The sequence below is a fragment of the Diplotaxodon limnothrissa genome, linkage group LG23 (genome assembly GCF_057381915.1).
Source record: "Diplotaxodon limnothrissa isolate DT_005_m linkage group LG23, D_limnothrissa_male_GT1.1, whole genome shotgun sequence".
Lineage (NCBI taxonomy): Eukaryota > Metazoa > Chordata > Actinopteri > Cichliformes > Cichlidae > Diplotaxodon > Diplotaxodon limnothrissa.
The window spans coordinates 2,287,805-2,308,204 of record NC_140617.1 but is presented as its reverse complement, the minus strand read 5'-3'; the positions used below and the strand labels follow the sequence as shown (position 1 = coordinate 2,308,204).

The 20,400-nt window shown below is 42.3% G+C and overlaps 1 protein-coding gene across 1 annotated transcript in view; it reads left to right on the top strand.

The window, feature by feature from the left end:
- The window catches only part of glis1b (GLIS family zinc finger 1b), a 75,622-nt gene that overhangs the window by 35,735 nt on the left and 19,487 nt on the right, over nt 1-20,400 (top strand). Inside the window, exon 5 of the mRNA XM_085348919.1 lies at nt 17,488-17,649. Coding sequence (XP_085205045.1) covers nt 17,488-17,649 — 162 coding nt within the window. The remainder of the gene's footprint in view (nt 1-17,487; nt 17,650-20,400) is intronic.

Genomic DNA, 20,400 nt, shown 5'->3' with positions numbered 1-20,400 from the left:
GTACCTTCTTAGTTTTTCTTTCTTTCTTTTTCTGGTGTCTGGGTACGTGCGCTTTTTTCCACTAGCACTGATGCCTCTTGTGCTCCTTGTGCTCATGCAATAGACAAAGGCATTTAAGAATTCGAGCAATTCATATAGAGGAAACAGATGAGACCTTCTGTTTTAGGACCAAATGCTCTAGAAACAACAGGGCTAATCCTTTTATTATCTTTCTAGCGGCAGATTCCAGCAGGCGCTCATGAAGCGAGGCCTGCCCGACATCCAAACATAACACATCTCCCCCCCCCTCCTGCTCCATATATACACTCTTTCTACTTTCTTCATGCAGCTGCACAGGAGTCGCTTCATGCTGCATCTTGACGGCAAAAAGTCATTATCACAACACACAGTCGTACCTCATCCCCTGCGTGGGTCTGTCACCTGGCTAATATCTTACCAAATGTCCCATTTGAGAAATAAGTCGACGACTGAATTTGAGGCTCTTAAAATGTTGCGCTACCTTTTTAGAAAATATTTTTTGTTCCTATTCTCTCCAATTAAAGCCAGCCCTGAGTTGTTGCACAGGGCAAGCAAATGCCGAGGGACACACGGGCGAAAAGGAAACAACATAATCTCTCTGCAATATCCTGTTGTGTTTCATGCCTAATTCACTTGTTGTTTTAGTTTATTGCATTTTTTCCTGCGTCTGCATAAATATTAAAAATATATCCAGCAAGAGCAGCCCTGTCATGGTCCTAGACTTTGATATTGTTCTTCTTTGTCAGAGGCCGGCCTTGTGGATTTGAAGTGTCTGAAGGCTGCACTGGGAGCTATGAACTTCAGAAAACATCTTTCTTAAACCGCTGAAGCTCTGTGTGCAAAGGGCGGTGTGTTTACATGGCACAGTGACTTCAGGCAAGAGTACAGTGTTGTGCTCTTTATTTGGTTGGTTTGGCAAAGCAGTTTAGATCAAATGTTGGAGAAAAATGTGCTCATAAAATTTTAAAACATTGGTGCGCTTTAAATGTTTTTAAAAGGGGCTTATGTTGCGGCGGGATGCAGGATTCATTCTGCACTTCGAGCATAAATAAAATGTTGCTTATTCCAAGCTGTTTGTGCTAAATGTCATAGTAATGGTCTTTCAGAAGGACTTTGTAATTTTAGAACAAACACTGTTGATGCGGTGAATTATGCGCAGCACATGGCAAGTGCAATTTTGTTTTCATATGGAAACATTATTAAAGCTTCATATAAATATATATGTTTTATGTATTTCAGGTAAAATGATTATTGAGTAGGATCTTGTGACATAAGGAGACGTTTTAACTATTTCAAACGTCTCTATAAAATGATACATTTAAAGGTTTTCGTGTTGCTAAAGGCGAGTCAAAGAGCCGCTCTTCCATTTCACAATGACAAAAGCCAGCCAGCATTAGCTGCTTAATAGCGCTCTTTCTAAACGTATGCACATGTGTGTATATACGGAGACAAACACCAACACACACGCTCGCTCTGACTGACACACAGTCAAAGGACTTGTTGAAGGAAAGTTGGATGTTGAGGCCTGCTGGAAAAAGGCATAGATCATGGAATTTCCTCTTTCTTCACTGGTGTGAAACCAGCTAACATATATATTTAGATTTACTAGACTGTTTTTTGGAAGAGAGTGGCTGCGTCCCTCTGCAGCAGACGCTCAGATGTAGAGTGCAGCCTGCTGCCAAGATGCCGTGTGTTTCCTGGAGTAAATGGAGTCTTTTGTGAGCAATCAGCTCAGGTGCATGAGATAAAACAGGGAGTGCCATTAGCTAATTAAAACTGAGGTTCAGCACATGACCCGACTTTTCCTCTGAATGCTGCCTGAAACTGGAGCTGTGTGAGCAGCGGGTGGCGAGTGACGCAGATATTAATGTGCCCGTATGAGCCTCGGACACTTTAGAGGCCACAATCTCTGAGCCCAGCTTCTGACTCCATTCACAGGTATTCATATTAAACTTTCAAGTAAGATCAATATATGAACAAGCCAAAAGCTCAGACTGCTCTAAGCACTCAGCTTCAGAAATGTCTTTTTCTACTCCTGCACCTGTATGATGTCAGTGCCTCCATCCCCAATATGGCTCTAAGCACTGAAACCATGTCCACCTGTTGTTTATGAGGTGCACCGAAGCCCACCATAAGATGCATACGGATTATTTTGAACTGTGAATCCTGCAAAGCTTCTTTAATAAAATCCCAAAATAAAAATGTCTGTGCGTGATTACTCTGTGGCACACAAGGAAGCCGAATTACCAAAACAACATGTTGTGTTTCTGTAAGTTCAACAAACGCTGCAAGCTGCACACGCATATTCAGTCCCACATGGAGGGAGAAGATACGTCTGTGTATGGCTCATTTAAAGTAATCAGTGTCAACAGAAGAGAAAGGCAATGGTTTAGCATGTCAGGAGTAACTCCATGCTCAGGAAAGAAAGCTCCTAGTCTGTTAAGTTGGCGCAAACGCAAAAACCTAATCAGGACCTAATAAGGACCTGGAAGAGATCAACTTTTAGCACTTCATCTGAAGCTCCCTCTGCTACTCATTAAATAATTTTCAGCATTAGCTTTGTCATTCATTCCCCAGGCAAATGAGTTCATCAGGTAGCTACATAATTTCTCTCTACAAACCCATAATTCCATCCTGTGGCCATCCTCTGTCTTCCTGTCATATCAGCAGTGCTGCTTGGCAGTCCAGTCGTCATGCTATTAGTAACCCAACACTGTCCATATGTGATAGTCATATGATGAAATTGCTGGCGAAGGGGCTCTGCCACTGATGTTTTGGCATATAAATGAAAGCCCTGGATAGATGAATGTTGCTTGTTTTCCTTGTTGAGGAGCCCCGGCCAAGAGCTTGTCAGGCCGAAAAAGTTTTCCAGTCAATCTTTGTCAGTAATGTAGTCCAGTACTCAAGAGCCTCCCTCCCAGCATCACCCCACCTTTCCCTTATTGTTCAGATCTGAACATAAGACTGCTCTGATGTATTCAACACACACTCAATCTACACAATGGCAAAATATACCTCTATTTCCCCTCCTTAATCTGTATGGTTAGTGCTTTATTTAAAGACAACATTTGTAGTTGATTAAATATTGATATAATCACTAGACTTGCTTTTAAATATTAAATGTAATTTTATGCTGCCGTTGGGTACATGTACTTTAGAAAGTTTGCCAGCCCCGAGCTGCATAACATACAGGGAAAAATATTTTATATTTTAAATGAAACGTTTCACGGTGAAGAAAAATGAAAACGCTGGGGGCACAAATTCCTAAAAAGTTATTCTAATAATAAGCAGTGACTTGGGGTAAAATCTTTTCTTGTCTACGTGATTATTTATCATTTAATAAAAAATAATAAAAAACAATAAAGAATCACTGCCTAATGGCACATTCGTGGGTTAAAATTGCCATAAATAATCTGTTTATTTTAATGCCAATTTTCATGCTTTAGAATATTTAATATGCACTGAAACAGAATCTGATTCAAATAAGTTGAAGATTTTCTCATTTTCATTTTATTTCAACATTTAATATCTCAAATCATTTAACTCTGTTTCAGTTGTTTCTACACGCGTTAGCATGTCAAAGTGGGATCGCTATGTTTCTCAGCTATTGCACCACAGGTCTGAAACAAGTTTTCACAGTCGTTTTTCTTCCTCTTTATCAAATGTCGGATGTAAAAATTGCCGGTGGCACACCAGAAATGCAGCTTGGTTGGTATCCAGCTCCACAACTTGTCTCACTGATTGTTTGTACAGAGGAAAATTGCTTGATTTGGGCCCATTCATTGCAAAAAGTGTCACCAGCTTACGTGTCTAAACTGCAGGATTGGAGCTGCTTTGTGTAGAGGTTTTGCAACTGGAGAAAAATGCGTTAGGACAGAATGTTATGTGAGCTTTTAGCTTGGAGGAAAAGTTTGTTATTTAGTTACACACACACTTGACAGAGCGATGTAAACCAGTGCGTGCGTGGGCAGGTCTGATCTGTCTATAGCTAAACAACAACCGTCCACAGTGGCAAAACTCCCTGAACGGTTCATGCTTGATTCTTGCTTTTAGAAATAACCAACAATGTATCACAATATCAGCAATCGAGCATTTCTTGAAATCTGTATCCAGGTCACCTACAGCCTTCAACCTCTTACCCTGATCAAAGCATGCAGGATTTGCTTCATGTGATCACACTTTAATCGCATTTCTCTGGAATGCCGTATTTTGAGTTTCCCCATTTCCTCAAACTTTTTACCACACTCCGGTATCAGGAGCGGCTGGTCATACATTGCACAGACATTGTGTCATAATTGTGTTCCATCCACAACCATAATTGGTTTAACCTCTCTACTGAGGCAGATCAGTTTACTAATAAATGAGCAATACGAAGCCGGATTGTGTGTCTGAGGTCTCCACAGTGTTCGGACGGCTGTTTCGGGGATACATGGAGCAGACAGAGGATGGCTTGATGGTGAAGATCTGTGAAATCCCTTCTAGACTCCTAAAAACGACCCTAGTTGTTAGCGCTCAGTAGCAGTGCTTTCGCGCTGTGTACAGTCACGGATCATGTGCATTATGTGTGCATAACCGTTTCTCTGCAACAGTCAAAGATAATTATAGCCACAGTTTGTGGTATTTTATAAAGCTAAGGCATAACAGGTTCTTTCTCTTCTGAGGCTGCCATCCTCTCCAACTTCTCGTATTCACACGCCGGCCTTGTTTTGTGCCAGACACATTTGTGCCACAGCAGCCGCTCTGTAAACACCCACCAAACTGGCTGGTTTGTAGTATGTGTGCTCTGTGTCTGTGGAACAGAAGTAAATCTCTTAGTGTTTGCTTTTTTTTAAATTATTTTTTGCTGACTCGTCTGTGCTGCAGAAGTCACTGCAGAGTATTTATTCCAGAGCAACATCTACCCCGAGCCATCCTCGCATCTCCAACCAAAAAAGCAAATAAGAAGGACATTTATACACACCGGGACTACTTTAGTGTCAGGGCCACAGTACAACCCCAAGGCGGCAGTATCCATTCGCCCACCCGGGCACGTACACGGCACCAGACCTGCGAAGACCTGCAGCCAGCGTATATGTGAAACTGAGTTGCTACCGTACAAAATAAACACCAGGAGAAGTACGAGTAAATTATGCAGCGAAAGACATGTTTACGTTTAGGGTGTCAAGTTTAAATTATGCACCGTGGTGTTCTGTGGTTAGTGTGCCGGGTTTAATTTGAATGTTTGTGAGAAAAAGTGAAGGCTGAAAGAAACGGAGCCAGACAGGCAATCCAGCTCCACTGATGTCACCCCAAAAATGACATTTTTGCCCAGAATTCATCACAAGGCATTATGCATGACAAGTGATTTGGTATGCACTGAATGCAGACGTTAAGAGCATTTTTGAAGCATTAGCAAGGCTGCTGCACAGAACTCGAGCTTTTGATACAGGTCGATCAAGCTTTCCAAAGTGAGACCGTGTATATGTGTTTACGTTGCCCTCCAAAGATTGAAGAGAGATTCCAATGAAAGAGTCGAGGTAGAGCATTAAACTATGGTGGAAAATGGTGCAAAGCATTGATTGAAAGCAGTGGAGCAACGCATTACTCAATAGGACATAAAAGGTCAGGATACACAATATGTTTCAGTTTCCTATTACCCTATTTTATGATTGTGTGACCCAGCAGAACTGGCACCACAGAGACTGATATTTAAGCAGGGATTTACCTCTCTCCCATAGACTTTTATGTCCTTAATGATCTTTGTTGCTGTTCGCTTTTAAAAGCATCTGTTTCATGTTCAATCTGTTCAGCTTTGGATTTAGTTTAACATCAACGTAAAAAGGTTTATTTCGAACCAGATTGCTTTTGTTATTTGGGCAGAATGACAGTAGTACTGAGAAGCCTTTAAGTTAAATCATATCCCTTTTGCTCTGGATTCATACGAGAGGCAAAACAAACAAAGCATCAGTCACCCGTTCAATTTCTTTTCTTTTTTAACAAAATAAGGCCAAGAAATGTAGATTAGGTCATGCATGAACTGAAGTGCAGTTAGGAAATAAATGTTGTATATTGGGAAGATGTTGTAACGGGCCAGTTCAGTAAGTGCTCGTATTACACCTAAGATAAACATAAGAGTGATGAGAAGTTTGAAGGAAATATTCTATAAATATGAAAACATCTACCACAGAATACCAGTGAGTAGAAGAATATTGTTGTTTTTGTTTGTTGTGCTATTGATGGATCGCTGAGTGCACGGTAATTGCACAGGAACGACTGGAGCGGTTTTCTAGAGCAGTAAATGCATCTTCTGATTGAACAGACGTGTAAGTGTCGACTGCATTATTGAAAATACGAATTGAGAACTATATACTGAAATGTGGTCGAGTGATTTATTGAAATGTGAATGAATGGCGATGTGCTTGCGGAGAATGCCCGAGACATGATTGGACTCGACACATCGAATGTGTAGCGCGGCCTGATATATTGCAACCAGCCTCATCCACATAACTGGAAACTGGACCTCGAAGCCCACGGAGAGCAGAAAAGAACACACTTGGCACGGCGAGGAGTGAACAAATCTAGGGGCACCACGGCATCGCAGTTGCACCACATTTCTTAGGCGGCAGCTTTTTTACCCAGAAGGCTTTGTGGTCTGGTCCCCCTCCAGAGGGTTGCATAAATGCACTCTCTTCCCCTTCAGCCTCCTCGAGTCCTTGGGCTGGTGTCGATCACGGTGCCATGTTGACCTATTGTTTAATTTTGCTGGCATGTTTTTTGTTCAGTACTATAGCACTTCTGGCATGGAAGTATTTTGATTGGCAACTCTCTGGCCTTCAGCAATGTTTATTTGTTGTCACGTCAGAGTTATAGAGTTGCCAGTGTGTGCCACAGTAGGCGTGATTCTTTAGACAGCTGTGTCAACTCTTGGGTTGTGTGGAATAGTTTGCCAGAGAGGGAGAAGGGCCTTCACTTCTTTTTTTTTTTTTTTACCTAACAAGCCTGTGCGGTACAGAAACGCTTAATTCCTCCTGTTCGTTATGTTAGGTCGTCACACACACGTTTAAATCACTGCGCAAGATGGAAAACTAACATTCATCTTATCGGCTGAAACAACAAAAAAGGGAATGCAGAAGAGAAGAGTGTGCGTGTCTGCATCACAATGAAAATAAAACTTGGCCGCTTGTAGTATGAACTATTCTCTGACCGCAGCAAGAATCCAAATTTTAACAAAATAAACACTTAAGCACTTTTATACTGTTAAAAAAACAGCTACTGGCAATGTACTTTGGTTTACTGGGTAGATGCTGTGGTTAACTAGTGGGCGTGTTTTTTTCTTTCTGGGGCATAAATGGTTAATGTCAGGAACTGTGGTCAGAGCAGGGGCATCTTTCCAGACCTGTGGCAATGTGCAAAGATGCCAATTTCTCCATTACCAGCAGCCTTAAAGCACTGAAATGAAATCCAGTCCCAAGACGTGCAACGTTTTGAGCAAGCAGGGTGGCACATTTTCTTGGAAGGTTTTCAGTCTGCGAGATTAAGGGCTATGCATGTAAAGAGGAAGCAGATCAACACAAGGCAGGTTAAAGTATAAAAGAATTCGAGTTACGCTTAAAAAGGAAAAGTCACAGAAGAAGGAGAAAATAATGGATGGCTGGTTGGAGCCAGTAAAAACAGACTAATCGTCACATTGGACTCGTTTTACAGCATGTGTCAAATAATTAATAAGAGTCATAAATCTCATCAATTAAATGTAATTATTTTTGTCACCACTGGCTCTTGGTGAATTGGCGTCTATCATCCCCCAATACCAACAGTAAAAAATGGAGACACTAAGGCAGACCTTCCCAAAGTGTGGGGCCCGCCCCCTGGGGGGGGGGGGACGAAACGCTTGGACACTGCTAGCGCTGCGCCCACAGAAACACAAAGCAGGAGATGAAGCATCGCTGCATATGTTTCCAAACCAACTTCATTCTAAGGCTACGTCCACACGTACACGGGTATTTTTGAAAACGAAGATTTTCCGTTTTCGTTTTTAAAAAAAAATTCCGTCCACACATAAAAGCCAAAAACGAAGGAAAACGCTGCTAGGAACATGCCAAAGCAGCAGGTGGCGCTATATTCCTATCCGTGTAGAAATGTTGGCCAATCAGAAGTCAGCCTGGGTGGGAAAGCGTAAACAAAGATGGCGGATAGAAGCAGAACTGAGTCGTATGTGTGGAGGGACAGTAACTGTGTGTGTGTAAGCATTTGAACACTGCAGAGAGTAAAATTAACAGTAAGTATTTTGTCTACGTCCGCCATTGTAGAAATTCATTTCACCGAAACAATAACGTGGCGCACAGTGTGACGTCAAAAAATGCGCACACCTTTGACGCTGCGTTTTCTCCGTTTACCTCGTCCACGTGTAAACTCAAAAACGGAGTTTTTGAAAATATCCACCCTGGCAGGAGTTTTTAAAAATCTCAGTTTTCAGTCACCGAAAACGCCGTTTACGTGTGGATGAAAGGCACAAACGCATAGAAAAATCTGCGTTTTCAAAAATACCCGGGTACGTGTGGACGTAGCCTGAGCCAAAGACTAGAACATATGATGAAGCAAATCTTCCCTTTAGCTTCACCTGCACAAGTGCCGAGGTAGGTCTCCCTGCAGATTTGTTTTCCCTTCGTCAGGAGCAGCGCTGGGCTGTTCAAATCACTGACACACAGGATCCCACATTCTTGATTTTTAGTTCACAAACACTTGTTTTAATGAGTAACTACTCCTGCAGATAGAGACAAAATACTGTTAATCTGCCATTCTGCAATTCATCTCATGTAAACAATAACATGGCGCACAGCTGACGTGAAAAAAGGCGCATACCTTTGACGTTGCGTGATGAACACTGTATTCCTCGTCCACACGTAAACGCAAAAACTGAGTTTTAAAAAATCTCAGTTTTCGCTGATTCGAAACGCCGTTTAGTGTGGACGACACAGCTGCATTTTCAAAAATACCCATGTAGGTGTGGACGGAGCGTAAAAGAGTTAGTAGTTTAATTTACTACTACCTGTAATTTGTTGCATTGCAGTGCAAGAGGAGCTTATTGGCTGAAGAGGGTAAAAGAGAGACAGCAAGAGAAAGCGAGAGTGCGAATGGAGGCAAGTGTGAGTGAAAGGTGCTGAATAGATTGAAGCCCGAGTGTTAGTGGATGCCGTAGCTCATGGGCCTGTCAAACAGGATCCTGCATTGACTGCCAGTAACATCAGTCCAGGCGCCGGCTCGGAACACAGATCATGTTTAGGATTTTCATTGCGTAACCCCCAGTCTGTCTTTTTCATGGCGGGTTCGGATTTCGTGAATGGGTTTATAATTAATGTCTTGATGGTTACTAATGGCCGTGGCCCTGCAAGCTTTGTGTTGCTCTCTAATTAGCCATTATAAATGCTTAGGATTGCTGCGACTGTAACCCTGCTGTCATGATACAAAGTGGGATGGCTCTTTCAGCAGCTGAACGGAGGCATAATAGGATCATGTCTCATCCCCAAAATAAACACCCAGAATCCTTCTCAAACACAGCGGTCATTGAATCGTTAGGGAACACTGATGCAAGGACACTGTCCAAATCAATTCTTTAACAATTAAATTAAGCCAGATGTGGAACAGATTTGAAAAGAAATAGTTTTGAGACAATAGTGTTTCTCACTACATTGCTAAAGAGGACAGTCGTAGGACCAACAGTTCTGCGACTGAGTGCAGTAAACTGTTGGTCTTATTGGCTTTGAAAACAGCGACCAGGTCGGCAACCGATCGCAGTGTTTTCTTCAAAGCAGCTTTGGTGCAGTAAGACAGTGATGAAACAGCAATAAGATGGAGTCAGTCTGCAATGAGTTTCCAATTGAATGAGGTCAAATTGACAATTACATGCAATCTGTGCGTGATAATAATGCAAATAGCTGTGATAATTCAGCAAAAATCACAAATCTGTTGCCGTCTTCACACTCAGAAATTCACATTAACTGCTTATATTCAGAGTCCAACCAGAACCACACAGATATTCAGAAATTTCTCCTCAAATAGCGACTGCAGGATGGCGATTATCTGCAAAATGACATTGCTGTTATTTAGCAATGTAACTGGAATACAGCTGGCAATCTCCTATTGCAAAAAGATGCTTTGCAGCTAAGTTGCGCTCACCGCACAGGTTGACTCAACCTGATCAGTGTCTTGGCAGTCGGTCTGCTTTTATAAAGGAGACGGCAAACTTTTGCCACAATCTGAGTTGGACTGAGGTTGTTTGAGGGCCTGTTGCCTCCTACCAGGCGACCTGTGAAATTACCTTGCAATCAAAAGTCATGGCCCAGAGGTTGAGCACGCAAAGAAAAAAAAACTCAATGCAACCACCGATTTTTCCTTTTTGCAACGAGGCTGCCGATCTATTTTTACTCTCGTGTCACTGAGGCACGAGCTGTTTGATATGTATGCAATCAATAATACTGCTTTAAAATGAACTGCAGATTTGGCTCGTTTTCATTCAGTCGAGTATAAAATATGTCCACGTGAAAATTATTTCTTAACACCCTGATCCTTTGCCCAGAAGGAAAATTAAATATGCCAGTGCAATTTAGCTGGAATTACGTTTGGTTTTTCCACTAACGCTCCATGATAGCGCAGTAAATATCCTTTTCCCTGTCAGCTCACTTCATCTCAATAAGAACGTGACCCTGGATTTTTTTTTCCGCCTCAACCTGATGAACCCGTAAAACCCGGGCTGCCAGGTTTAAGGGGAAATCACATCTTAGCTCCCTAATGTGAAGCAGGGCTGCAGAGCTGGTCGACATTTGAACGGAGGTCTCTGGATCACAGCAGGTTAAGTGCTTCCATGAAAGCTCACCGTGTTGTTGTGCACCCAGGCTTGCACCGTGCCAGGCCTCCACCGCGGGAGCAGGGGTTCAGACCCATCACTACACTTCCTCCTCAATCTTCAGCAAACAGCGTGCGAGAGAAACAAAACAGCTGGGCTGGCTCATTATGTGAGCCCCATTTAGTCATCATAGGAATGCTTCCTGTTGTGCCATCCACGTAGTTTTTAATCTGGCCCCAAAACTATTCAGGCATGAGTGCAAAATAGCTGTTAAGAACAATTTCTTTAGTCATTTACATGACTACTTCCTCCCACCAATTTATCGGCTGAGCTCTTGCTCTGTTTTCTTGTTCATTCGCATCTGGACAACACTCCCTCCCTCGCAGTCATGTGTGTGCGTGTGTGTACTGATATCTCACATTCATAAATCAAAAAAAATTAGGCAAAGTAGAAAAGATGCTTCAAAGCAGGCGGGTGTGAATTAATTTTTCATGTTATAAACAAAAAAAGCCGCTCGCTATCTTTGATTCTTTTTAATGCTCAATTCACAGCAGATGAAGCTGGCTGCTAAAAGGATCTCGGTTCACATTGGAAATGATATGTGTAAACTATGTAATGCGAATGTTTTAGCCAAGCTGTGTTTAATTTTGTATCTTGACGAAGCGCATGAGAAACCTGCCTCTCCTTAGCTGTCTCGTTGAATCATATGGATATAATTTCATCCATTTACGTTTTTCTGCTCTTTGCTGTGGTTGCCACAGGGCATTTGGAAGCCGGCAGATTAAATGCACATGTTTCTCTCATCCGCAGCCGGGGCACTCTGCTCCACAGCCTTCCCTCGGAACAGATCCTGAAGTGTTGGTGGTTTTCCTCGTTGGTCAGGGCAGAGAAAGACACCTTGTGATAAACCAACTCATTCCCTCAAACTCCCTTTTTCATACCTATAATGTTATACAACCTGCTTTTGAGCATTGGCACTTTATACCATGTTTTATTTGGCAGTGTTTTCATTTGCAACCAACACTTCTTACCCTCATCTTGCCTGCTAAGAAGCCTTAATGTATGCATTGGGTTAAAACTAATTATAGAAAAGAAGTCTTGACTGTTAGGCTCAGAGAATCTTTTAATGGGGAACCCCCAGAACATGAGAAATGGGGAATTTCATGCTAGTTAGCAATTAAACTCGTTAGTGAATGTGCTGATGTAGAGATATGTGATGTAGGAGGGATTTGTAGCAACTCCATAAAGGTGAGCAGAAAATCCTGGAGCTATTTTTGGGGGGAGGGGAAATGACTTCTGTCAATGATGACCTTGGCTGCAAGGGCCACAGTCAGATATTATTTTTCAGGAGAAAGAAAAACCTCTGATTTGCTTCTGATTCTGTTCTGCACCGCTCCTCGAACACCATTCATCAAGGCTTTTAATCAGATTTCTGTACACATGTCAGCAGCCATATTTCCCGCAGCACCCGTCCATAACGGCCAGTTTGTTCCCATCATCCGCAGCTCCGGCAGGTTGCTAATGAGCCGCTGCATGTGAGGAGAGCGGTACACTGCTGCCTTTTAGCTCTGAAACTGTTTGGCCTTTTACCTGCCAGTCAGGAGTCATTTCCCATGAAGGCCTCAGGCACGACGCACCGCCACTCTTCTGCATGCTGGGCCCATAATCTGTCTGTTGTGATCGGCGGCCTGTCCACCCTTTCAACCCGCTCTCGCCCCCTTCAGCCGTGTCAGGACCCCGCTGTCATGGCCAATGTTTACTGTGCTACTGAGCACCCCCCAAATCAATGGTGAGATGGTGTCAAATGGGGCTCAAATCCCACCACGCTGCCAGCGCCGCTCCCCTCGTGCGGTCATCTGCTGGTTTACCTTAGACAGAGGTTTTCAGAGAGGAAAACTAAACATGTTTAAAGCAATTAATGTGATTAGCTCCGCCTAAAGTGTTTGCATAGATAACATCAAAGGTAAAATCCACCCTGTGTTAGAAGCCTCAGCCACCAGAGCTCTCTGTTTATACCACTTCAGCCTGTGTGTTTGCTATGTGTGTTTTAGTCAGCTTCTCATGGATGATGCAGGACCCCACTGATGTACAATATATCTTCAGTTGGAAATGAAAACACACAGCATGACATATAAAATAGCCACGATGAGACCAAATATGTCCACGTGAACACTTTTAATCCCCTTGGACATTCAGCACAAGCAGTATACATGTATTTCATTTAAACACCAAATGAAATGAAGCCGACAGGGATCATTTGGACCCGTAGATCGGCCACGCTTTAACGTCTTACTTTAGCACAACGTTTTCATGCAGGGTTTCTGGTACAAACTCATGCTTAGAGGTGACAGTGCCTGTTGGTTTCTCAGCAGGCAGGAAAACCTCATACTCTGGCTGTCTCCATGCAAACTGCAAGTGGTGATCCCGCAGTAATAATGTGCTTTACACGATTAACACGGTTTCCCCAGCGGACCCCTAACTATAATTCAGCCTCAAATTTATATTGCAGAAAAAAAGGAGTGAAAGAGGGATTATTCCCTTATACATAAATAAACTTTTGGCACGTCAATAATAGCCATTTTTGTTTTCCGAACTCGAACGCCCGGCGCCGTGTTTCAGCAGTAAGCAGAGACCTTGTCTGTCGCGAGTGGTACGGCAGCGTGGATGTTCATTCGCACAGATTTTATTAACTTTTCCCACCGTTGCTGCCTCTCTTGTTTTCATCCAAAACATTTGCCTGGTATGACTCGAGAATAATGTTTTCCCGCGTTACAGCATTGTATGATGTGAACTCTTTAAGACATTTTTATAGCTAAATGCTGAACCCCAGACAGCATGTGTTTGTGTAGTGTTGAGGAATTGTGAATATTTTTCCTCATCTTTCATTTCAGTCTGGCAAGCAGACGTTTAGCTGTGATCGCACTGCAAATTTTCTGCATTTCTTTATGCTTACTTTGATAGCATTTCAGCTTTACAAGCTTATCTTTACCCAATCGAAGCTCAGCAGTCAGGGATAAATTATGAAGAACTTGAAGCAAGTTTATTTATATGCTGGAAATAAAAAATATTGAAGCCTTGATTTTAGCATTATGGCTGTTAGGGGAGAGCAATATAGCCTCAAAGTTGTAGGAAATTTGCAATACTGGTATGTATGAAAATAACAAGAAAAATGCTGAAAAATACTCTACTGGCTTGCAGGCAGCAGCATTTATTAGTGCAAAGGGCATTTTCTATCCTTCTTTTTTCCAATGAACTGCTGATGATAGACGACCTCATTCGAAGTGTGAATCTGTCAAGGTGCCAGCAGCAGCAATACAGTACAATAGTCGTGACACAGGATGAGTCAAAGGTAAACACGAACGTAGCCCAGGTGGTGTTTTTCCCTGGAAATTAAGTAAAAGTGCAGCATAACTGCTTAACACGCTAACAGTCACCACCTTGTTACGCTTCAGAAACCTGTACAATATTGTCACATAATAAAAAATGGAAACTGAAAAATTCCTGGGATGTTGTCTGGGGTCGAACATTTGATTCAGCTGCTTAAAGCCCTCTTTTAGCTCCATGTAATTGCATCAATAACCTTCCTGTCATATGGAGTGCAACCAGCGAGTCTCCTGCGAGACCTTTCTTGAGTCATTTGTTTACTTTTGGGTTGCACATCAGCAGCTGCTAGCATCTCCTCCTTTCCAGCCGTCACAGCCCGGCTGTACTCGACGGTGTGTTTTTGCTTCAAGTTTTGTTGTTTCCACCTTTGTCAGTAACAGTTTTCTTCCATATTTTATTACTGTGCTTTGTTGGAGATCTAGCCTCTTGTAGCCAAACAACTTCCATACTATTAAAGAAGCTCTCGTTTTAAGCACCATATCATCGCCATGACATGCTACCGTGCTGACAGAGATGTTTGGGCTTTTGTTGTTGTGTATTATCATTTTACGATTGTTTTACATCATTTTAATTTTTCCGTGCCAAAAGTGGCTGTATCAGCTAACTAGAGCACATTTGGCTGTGAGGTGCATCCATGGAGTGTAAAGTAGCCTCACCTTTATGGATCTGGCTGAAGTGCCAATAAGCTCATTCTGTGGCAACGGGTCCATCCATCCTGAATTCACAAGAGTCAGTACTCCGTCTTTAGAAAGGTCCGAATTGAATTAAACTTGCACACAATGATCGCCAAATGGGTCTTCACACAAACTGTGTTCAAGTCAAGCACATATGTGTTGTTTTATGGACGTTAACCTGTGAGTTGTGAATGGTACAAGAGCCGGATGAACTACTATGTCATGGATGTTCTAGTTTTAACTCACCAAATGAAAGCCAGTATCCTTCCTTCATATTTGTCAAAGAATTGAACAAACATATGAACTTGTTTACTTCTGCTGTAAAGTTGAATCTATGAACTTTGAGTCACATTTGAATCCAGCTGGAGGTGGCCTTACAAGGAAGCGCAGACGTTGACGGTTTATCAGCTGCATTTTTAAACCAGAGTTTGCAGCTTGACTGAATGAATTTGTTTATGGGCCCTTTGGCACGTGTTGACTTAACCTGAGGGCCTCAGTTTTATCCATTTACAGCACAATGAGACGAGTACAGATTATGCAGACCTTGGCTGGAAATGCTTCATTTCAAACTTCAATACATTTTAATTGCTGATTGTTGAAAACTGATGAGAAACTGTTTCTCAGGTATCATAGTGCCACCAATATCCAGCTACAGTTTGGTGAGAAAATACAATTTTAAGGCATTAATAGTCCCATCTTTCTTTCTTTTTTACCAACTTTCAGTATTTTTTAGTCAGTCTCATTTTTATTTTGCAAATTATGATGGAAATCAAATGGAAAAATGCAACTTATTAAGGTGAAAGGAAGCTTTTGTTCCATAGTCATCCACCCAAAGGTCTTACAAACTTTATGAGGAGCTATGCATTGAGTAGCCATAATTGGGCAGATTAGGACTCTCTTACTGAGCTGCTCAGTCACATGCATAAACCTGCAGATCAGCATGGTCACCCAAAACGGCTCTACCATGTCAGGCTTAGGTTTCGCCTATATTAAATGGAGCCTCAGTGAATAGAAGGTCCTGCCTGCACTGTGCGAGTGAATGAAGAAGACCAGGGATGAGTATTGAGTCTAGATGTAGCTGAAGGACCGTTAGAAAAATGGTGTCACTCTCTCCTTAGCTGTAACCTGACCTGTTGTCAGGAGGCTTCGCTAAAGGTCAGCGTACAATGGATACAGCAGAAAGGCCACAACACCCCTATAACAGCCTTGGAGCTGCAGTTTTATTTTGGTTGAGATCCATTCAGGCCGCTTCCAAAACTGGTTTTGAGTGGAAAAATTGTTTCCTGTATGAGACTTTGTATAAAATTTATGGTTTAAGAATTTTATAGTCATATTTTGACCAGAGTGGATGCTTTCCTGGCTCACTCTGAGTGTTTTAAATTTTATTTTCTTGACATGGTTTGAATGAAGCCCTCACTGGGTGACAGAAAAATGACTGTTCAGAAGAAGAGTCCTGACACAGCTTTTGCTTTTATACCGAGTGATAGTAAAGTGCATGAGGGTACGTACAAGTAAATAGAAAAAAGTACCAGTGAGCTGAACTTCCTTTTCTACTGTGCACCAGTAGACTTTGTGACTCTTTACACAGCATCCACTGTAGGGGGGCTTTGATGGGGACTGCCCTTTCCACCAGCCTGCTGTGTTTTCTCCTTAAGAGAAGAAGCGGATATGCGAGAAGCTTCATGAATCATTCACATGTTAACAAATCTGTGGTGTTCATTGGCAGAGTGGTCGGGATCAAATGAGCCAAGCTGGGTCGGCTATGAGCTTGTTTACAGTCACTGTCACTTGTCAGTCTAATGAACTATACACAGCAGCACACTTATCTCATGCTATGCATTACAGCCCATTAACTGCTGCTGTACGGCACACTCCAGTTTCCCGGCAATTTAGATGGCAGCCTCGAGACAAGAGCACTGCCATGAATGCGGCTGTTTTTCAAGTGGATGTGCTTTTCAACAAAGGTCTTTGGATCTGCAACATAATAGCCATGGAAAAAAAATGCTCGCACTTACACCACCCACATTATTAAAGTGGACAGTTTCTGCTAATTCCCAGGTCCATCTTTTATTCTCTGCTTTACTAGAGTGGCTTTGCACGAGTGAGTTCAACATAATCTTTATTTCTCTGGTATTGAGTCTTAGTGCAAAACAAATTGTTTGCAAAGTTGCATTTAAGCCAACTTTCTTCTGATTGGCTGACCCTTGTAACCGAAAGGTTTGAAGCCTGAGCTTGTGAATCACAAGTTGCTATCCTCGTGTTTAATCTGAGCATCTCCCACCGTAACAGCGTAAAAGGTTTTCTTTAAGTATTTAATTTCTTTTCCATAACTAGTTAATATATCGTTTACAGTGAGCTCCATCTGTGTGAGTAATTATGAGACTGAAGGAAACAACTTATCTCTGAGTCACATGCACACACATATACACAACCCACACGGTTCTAACGTTTGCCAGCTTTACACTGATTGATTTCAATTCTTTTGTGTGCATGCATGTGGGCTTTTTGCTTATTTTTCCTGTGTGGTCCTGTGCATACCTGCCAAAGTGTGGTTGCCTTTGTGCTCTAATCTCTGTCTCCCCTCCTCCACAGTTCGAGGGCTGTAACAAAGCGTTTTCTCGTCTGGAGAATCTGAAGATCCACCTGAGGAGCCACACAGGAGAGAAGCCGTACCTGTGCCAGCACCCTGGCTGCCAGAAAGCTTTCAGCAACTCCAGCGATCGGGCCAAGCATCAGCGCACTCACCTGGACACGGTCAGAATCCAAGCCTCTGCTCTCTCACCTCCCTCCTCCCAGCGTTTCACCAGAGTGTTTAATCTGAACTACTGATGTTTGCATATGTCGTCATTCACTTTCTTTGAAATCCATTTCGGGATTAGTTTGAGGAACTTATCTGGATACCGTGCTGCAATTGCATCACATCAGCCTCAATGTCAGGATGGATCAGGATGCTTTAAAAAAAGGACAAAAAAAAAAAGACTGTTTGGCAGGAGTGTGAAGGTGGGCAGAGGCGACTTCTGTTGCCCTCTACTTAGCGCCCACACTGATCTTTGAACTTTCAATAATACATCGCTGTATAGTTTCATTCATTTCATTTCATTTGGTAACTTCTGCCCACGTTCAGACATGTAAACACTTGACAGAGTAATCCAAACCACCTTTGTTTTAGTTCCTGCTGTAGTAGGCGTCTCCATGATCATACACAACCAAACACAGACTACGGCTGCCAACAATAAACGTGACTTTTTGAACGTCCCCTCGGTGTGTGCGTGAGTGTGCGTGAGTGTGCGTGAGTGTGCATATCGTGCGGTATCCCTGCTCTGATTTTACAACATTCAAATGCCTATTTCCACATCGTGACAGTGTTAGACTTTAACTTGCTGTCAGTCAGTGAGCCGTGTGGCATTCTCACCCACTTTCCTCTTGCAGTGACATGCCACAGATCATTAAAAGATCAGTGTCATTTGGCCAAGTTGCAGCTTGTGCCATAACAGGCTTGGATTGGGACTGCAGGCTCAGACAGAGCTTTGTCTGTTTCTCTGACCCGTGGAGCGAGAAGGAAAGGTTGAGTCAGCCATTGCTGCCACTCGTCATGTCTCAGTAGCCCCACCAATTTACCACCCACTTTATCACCATCCGTATGCCAGCACAGCTAGGGAGTAAAGAAGTTGTTGGGCTCAAATTATATTCTTAAGTACGTTGGGTTTCCTCTGCAAGGGAGAGATTTTTTACTTTTTTCCCCTTTAAGTCAATAAATCGAATCCCAATAATTTTTTTCTGACATCTGAATCTACAGTCTGCGTTTGAAAGATTACTTAAATCTGATTTGAAACAACCAGCTCAATATGTGCCTCCCAGCAAAACGCTGGACTAGAGCACTTTTAATCGTACAGTGCCCAACACCATCGGGTGAGAGCGCGACTGTAATTAAGTACTCATTTACTTGAATTTTGTGTAATTTTTAATGTATTTCTATGTTCTACTTATGCTATATCCTATTTTAGATGCAAATATTCTGCTTTGCGCCATTACAGATCAATCTACCCTACCACCATTCCCTACCAAGCATACACAATTATGCACCACTGCTTTTCATGCACGTTGATGGTTTTCTGCACCATTTTTATTTCTGATTACATTTCTGAGTTCAAGGTGTGTAAGTGTGCGTATTATTGAGTAGTTATTTGAAGGAGTATTTCAAATTTGTATATAATGGACCTAAGTCCCTTTATAAAGGGGGCAGCTGTGGCTTACATGGTAGAGCCTACAATGCTAAAGCTCAGTGGGTCAATTTTTGTTCCTCTAGTCTGTATTTTTATCGGTTTAGCCGATGGTGCGATATGGCAGCCTCGCTTCTGTCAGTCTGCCCCAGGGCAGCTGTGGCTGCAACTGTAGCTGCCTCCACCAGTGTGTGAATGAATAGTGGAATTGTAAAGCGCTATATAAATGCAATCCATCATCATTATTATTATTATTATTATTATTATTTTGGAGTAAGAACCAAGAGTTGCCTCCAAAGCATCAAAAGTACTGCATGAATGTGTCTGACTGACTGAATAAGACTTATAAGCTATGAGTGCTTGATTTGATTGTCAGTACCAGTCCATTTATTAAAATTTAATTGTTTAGAAATAAATAGGAAAACTAAATTCAGGTGTTGTGCCAAAAAGTGATCGTCGGGCAGAAAGTGATCCGCGTGAGCACGCAGCTGCTTAAAGCTGCAGCGCCCAGATGACTTACAGCTACTTCTGTGCAACTGATACAAGACGCGGTAAACTGAACACCGCTTCAACCGTCTGTTTGTTGGAAAATAGTAACGGACCACATTTTCTTGTTAGTAACGGTAACGGCGTTGTAACGATAGGAATAGTAATTAGTTAGATTACTCGTTACTGAAAAAAGTAACGCCGTTACTCCCATGACTGAACACTGGTAATGCTGAGCGGTTAGAAAAAGAGTAGCAGTGGTCAGGCAGTGTCACCCTTGATTTTCTTCCCAGAGAAAGTAATTTTAGCAGTATTTTTGCAACCAGAATGTTTCCCCCTGTTTTCACTGAACTGGCCGTGCACCAATACTTTTCTATATGTAACAGTAAATTATCAAGTAGTAAGAGTAGAAATGTTAATGCAGACGTTGTGTTATTCTGTCAGTGTGGGATTTTCTTCCACTGCACACTCTTTCCACAGTAGTCCAAACGATACAGCTAATCTGGGACCCCGATGCTTATGGCCTCACATTAACACCCCACGATGGCTTTCACTGTGCTGCCCAGTCGGCTGCGCTGCCAGAAACACTGAGGAGGAAAATCATTTTAAAGCTTAATTATATTTATCCTACACAGAAGTTTTACTTCACTCTTTTATTTTTCTTTTAAAGTCGGCGCTCTGCGCTGTATCGAGTCGGTTTCTTGGCAAAACAAACAGAGATGAGTGGCATTATAAGCACTTTGGGATGACAACAGGTTACTTAGAGAAAACGTTAAAGTGCAGAGATAATAAAGTCTGT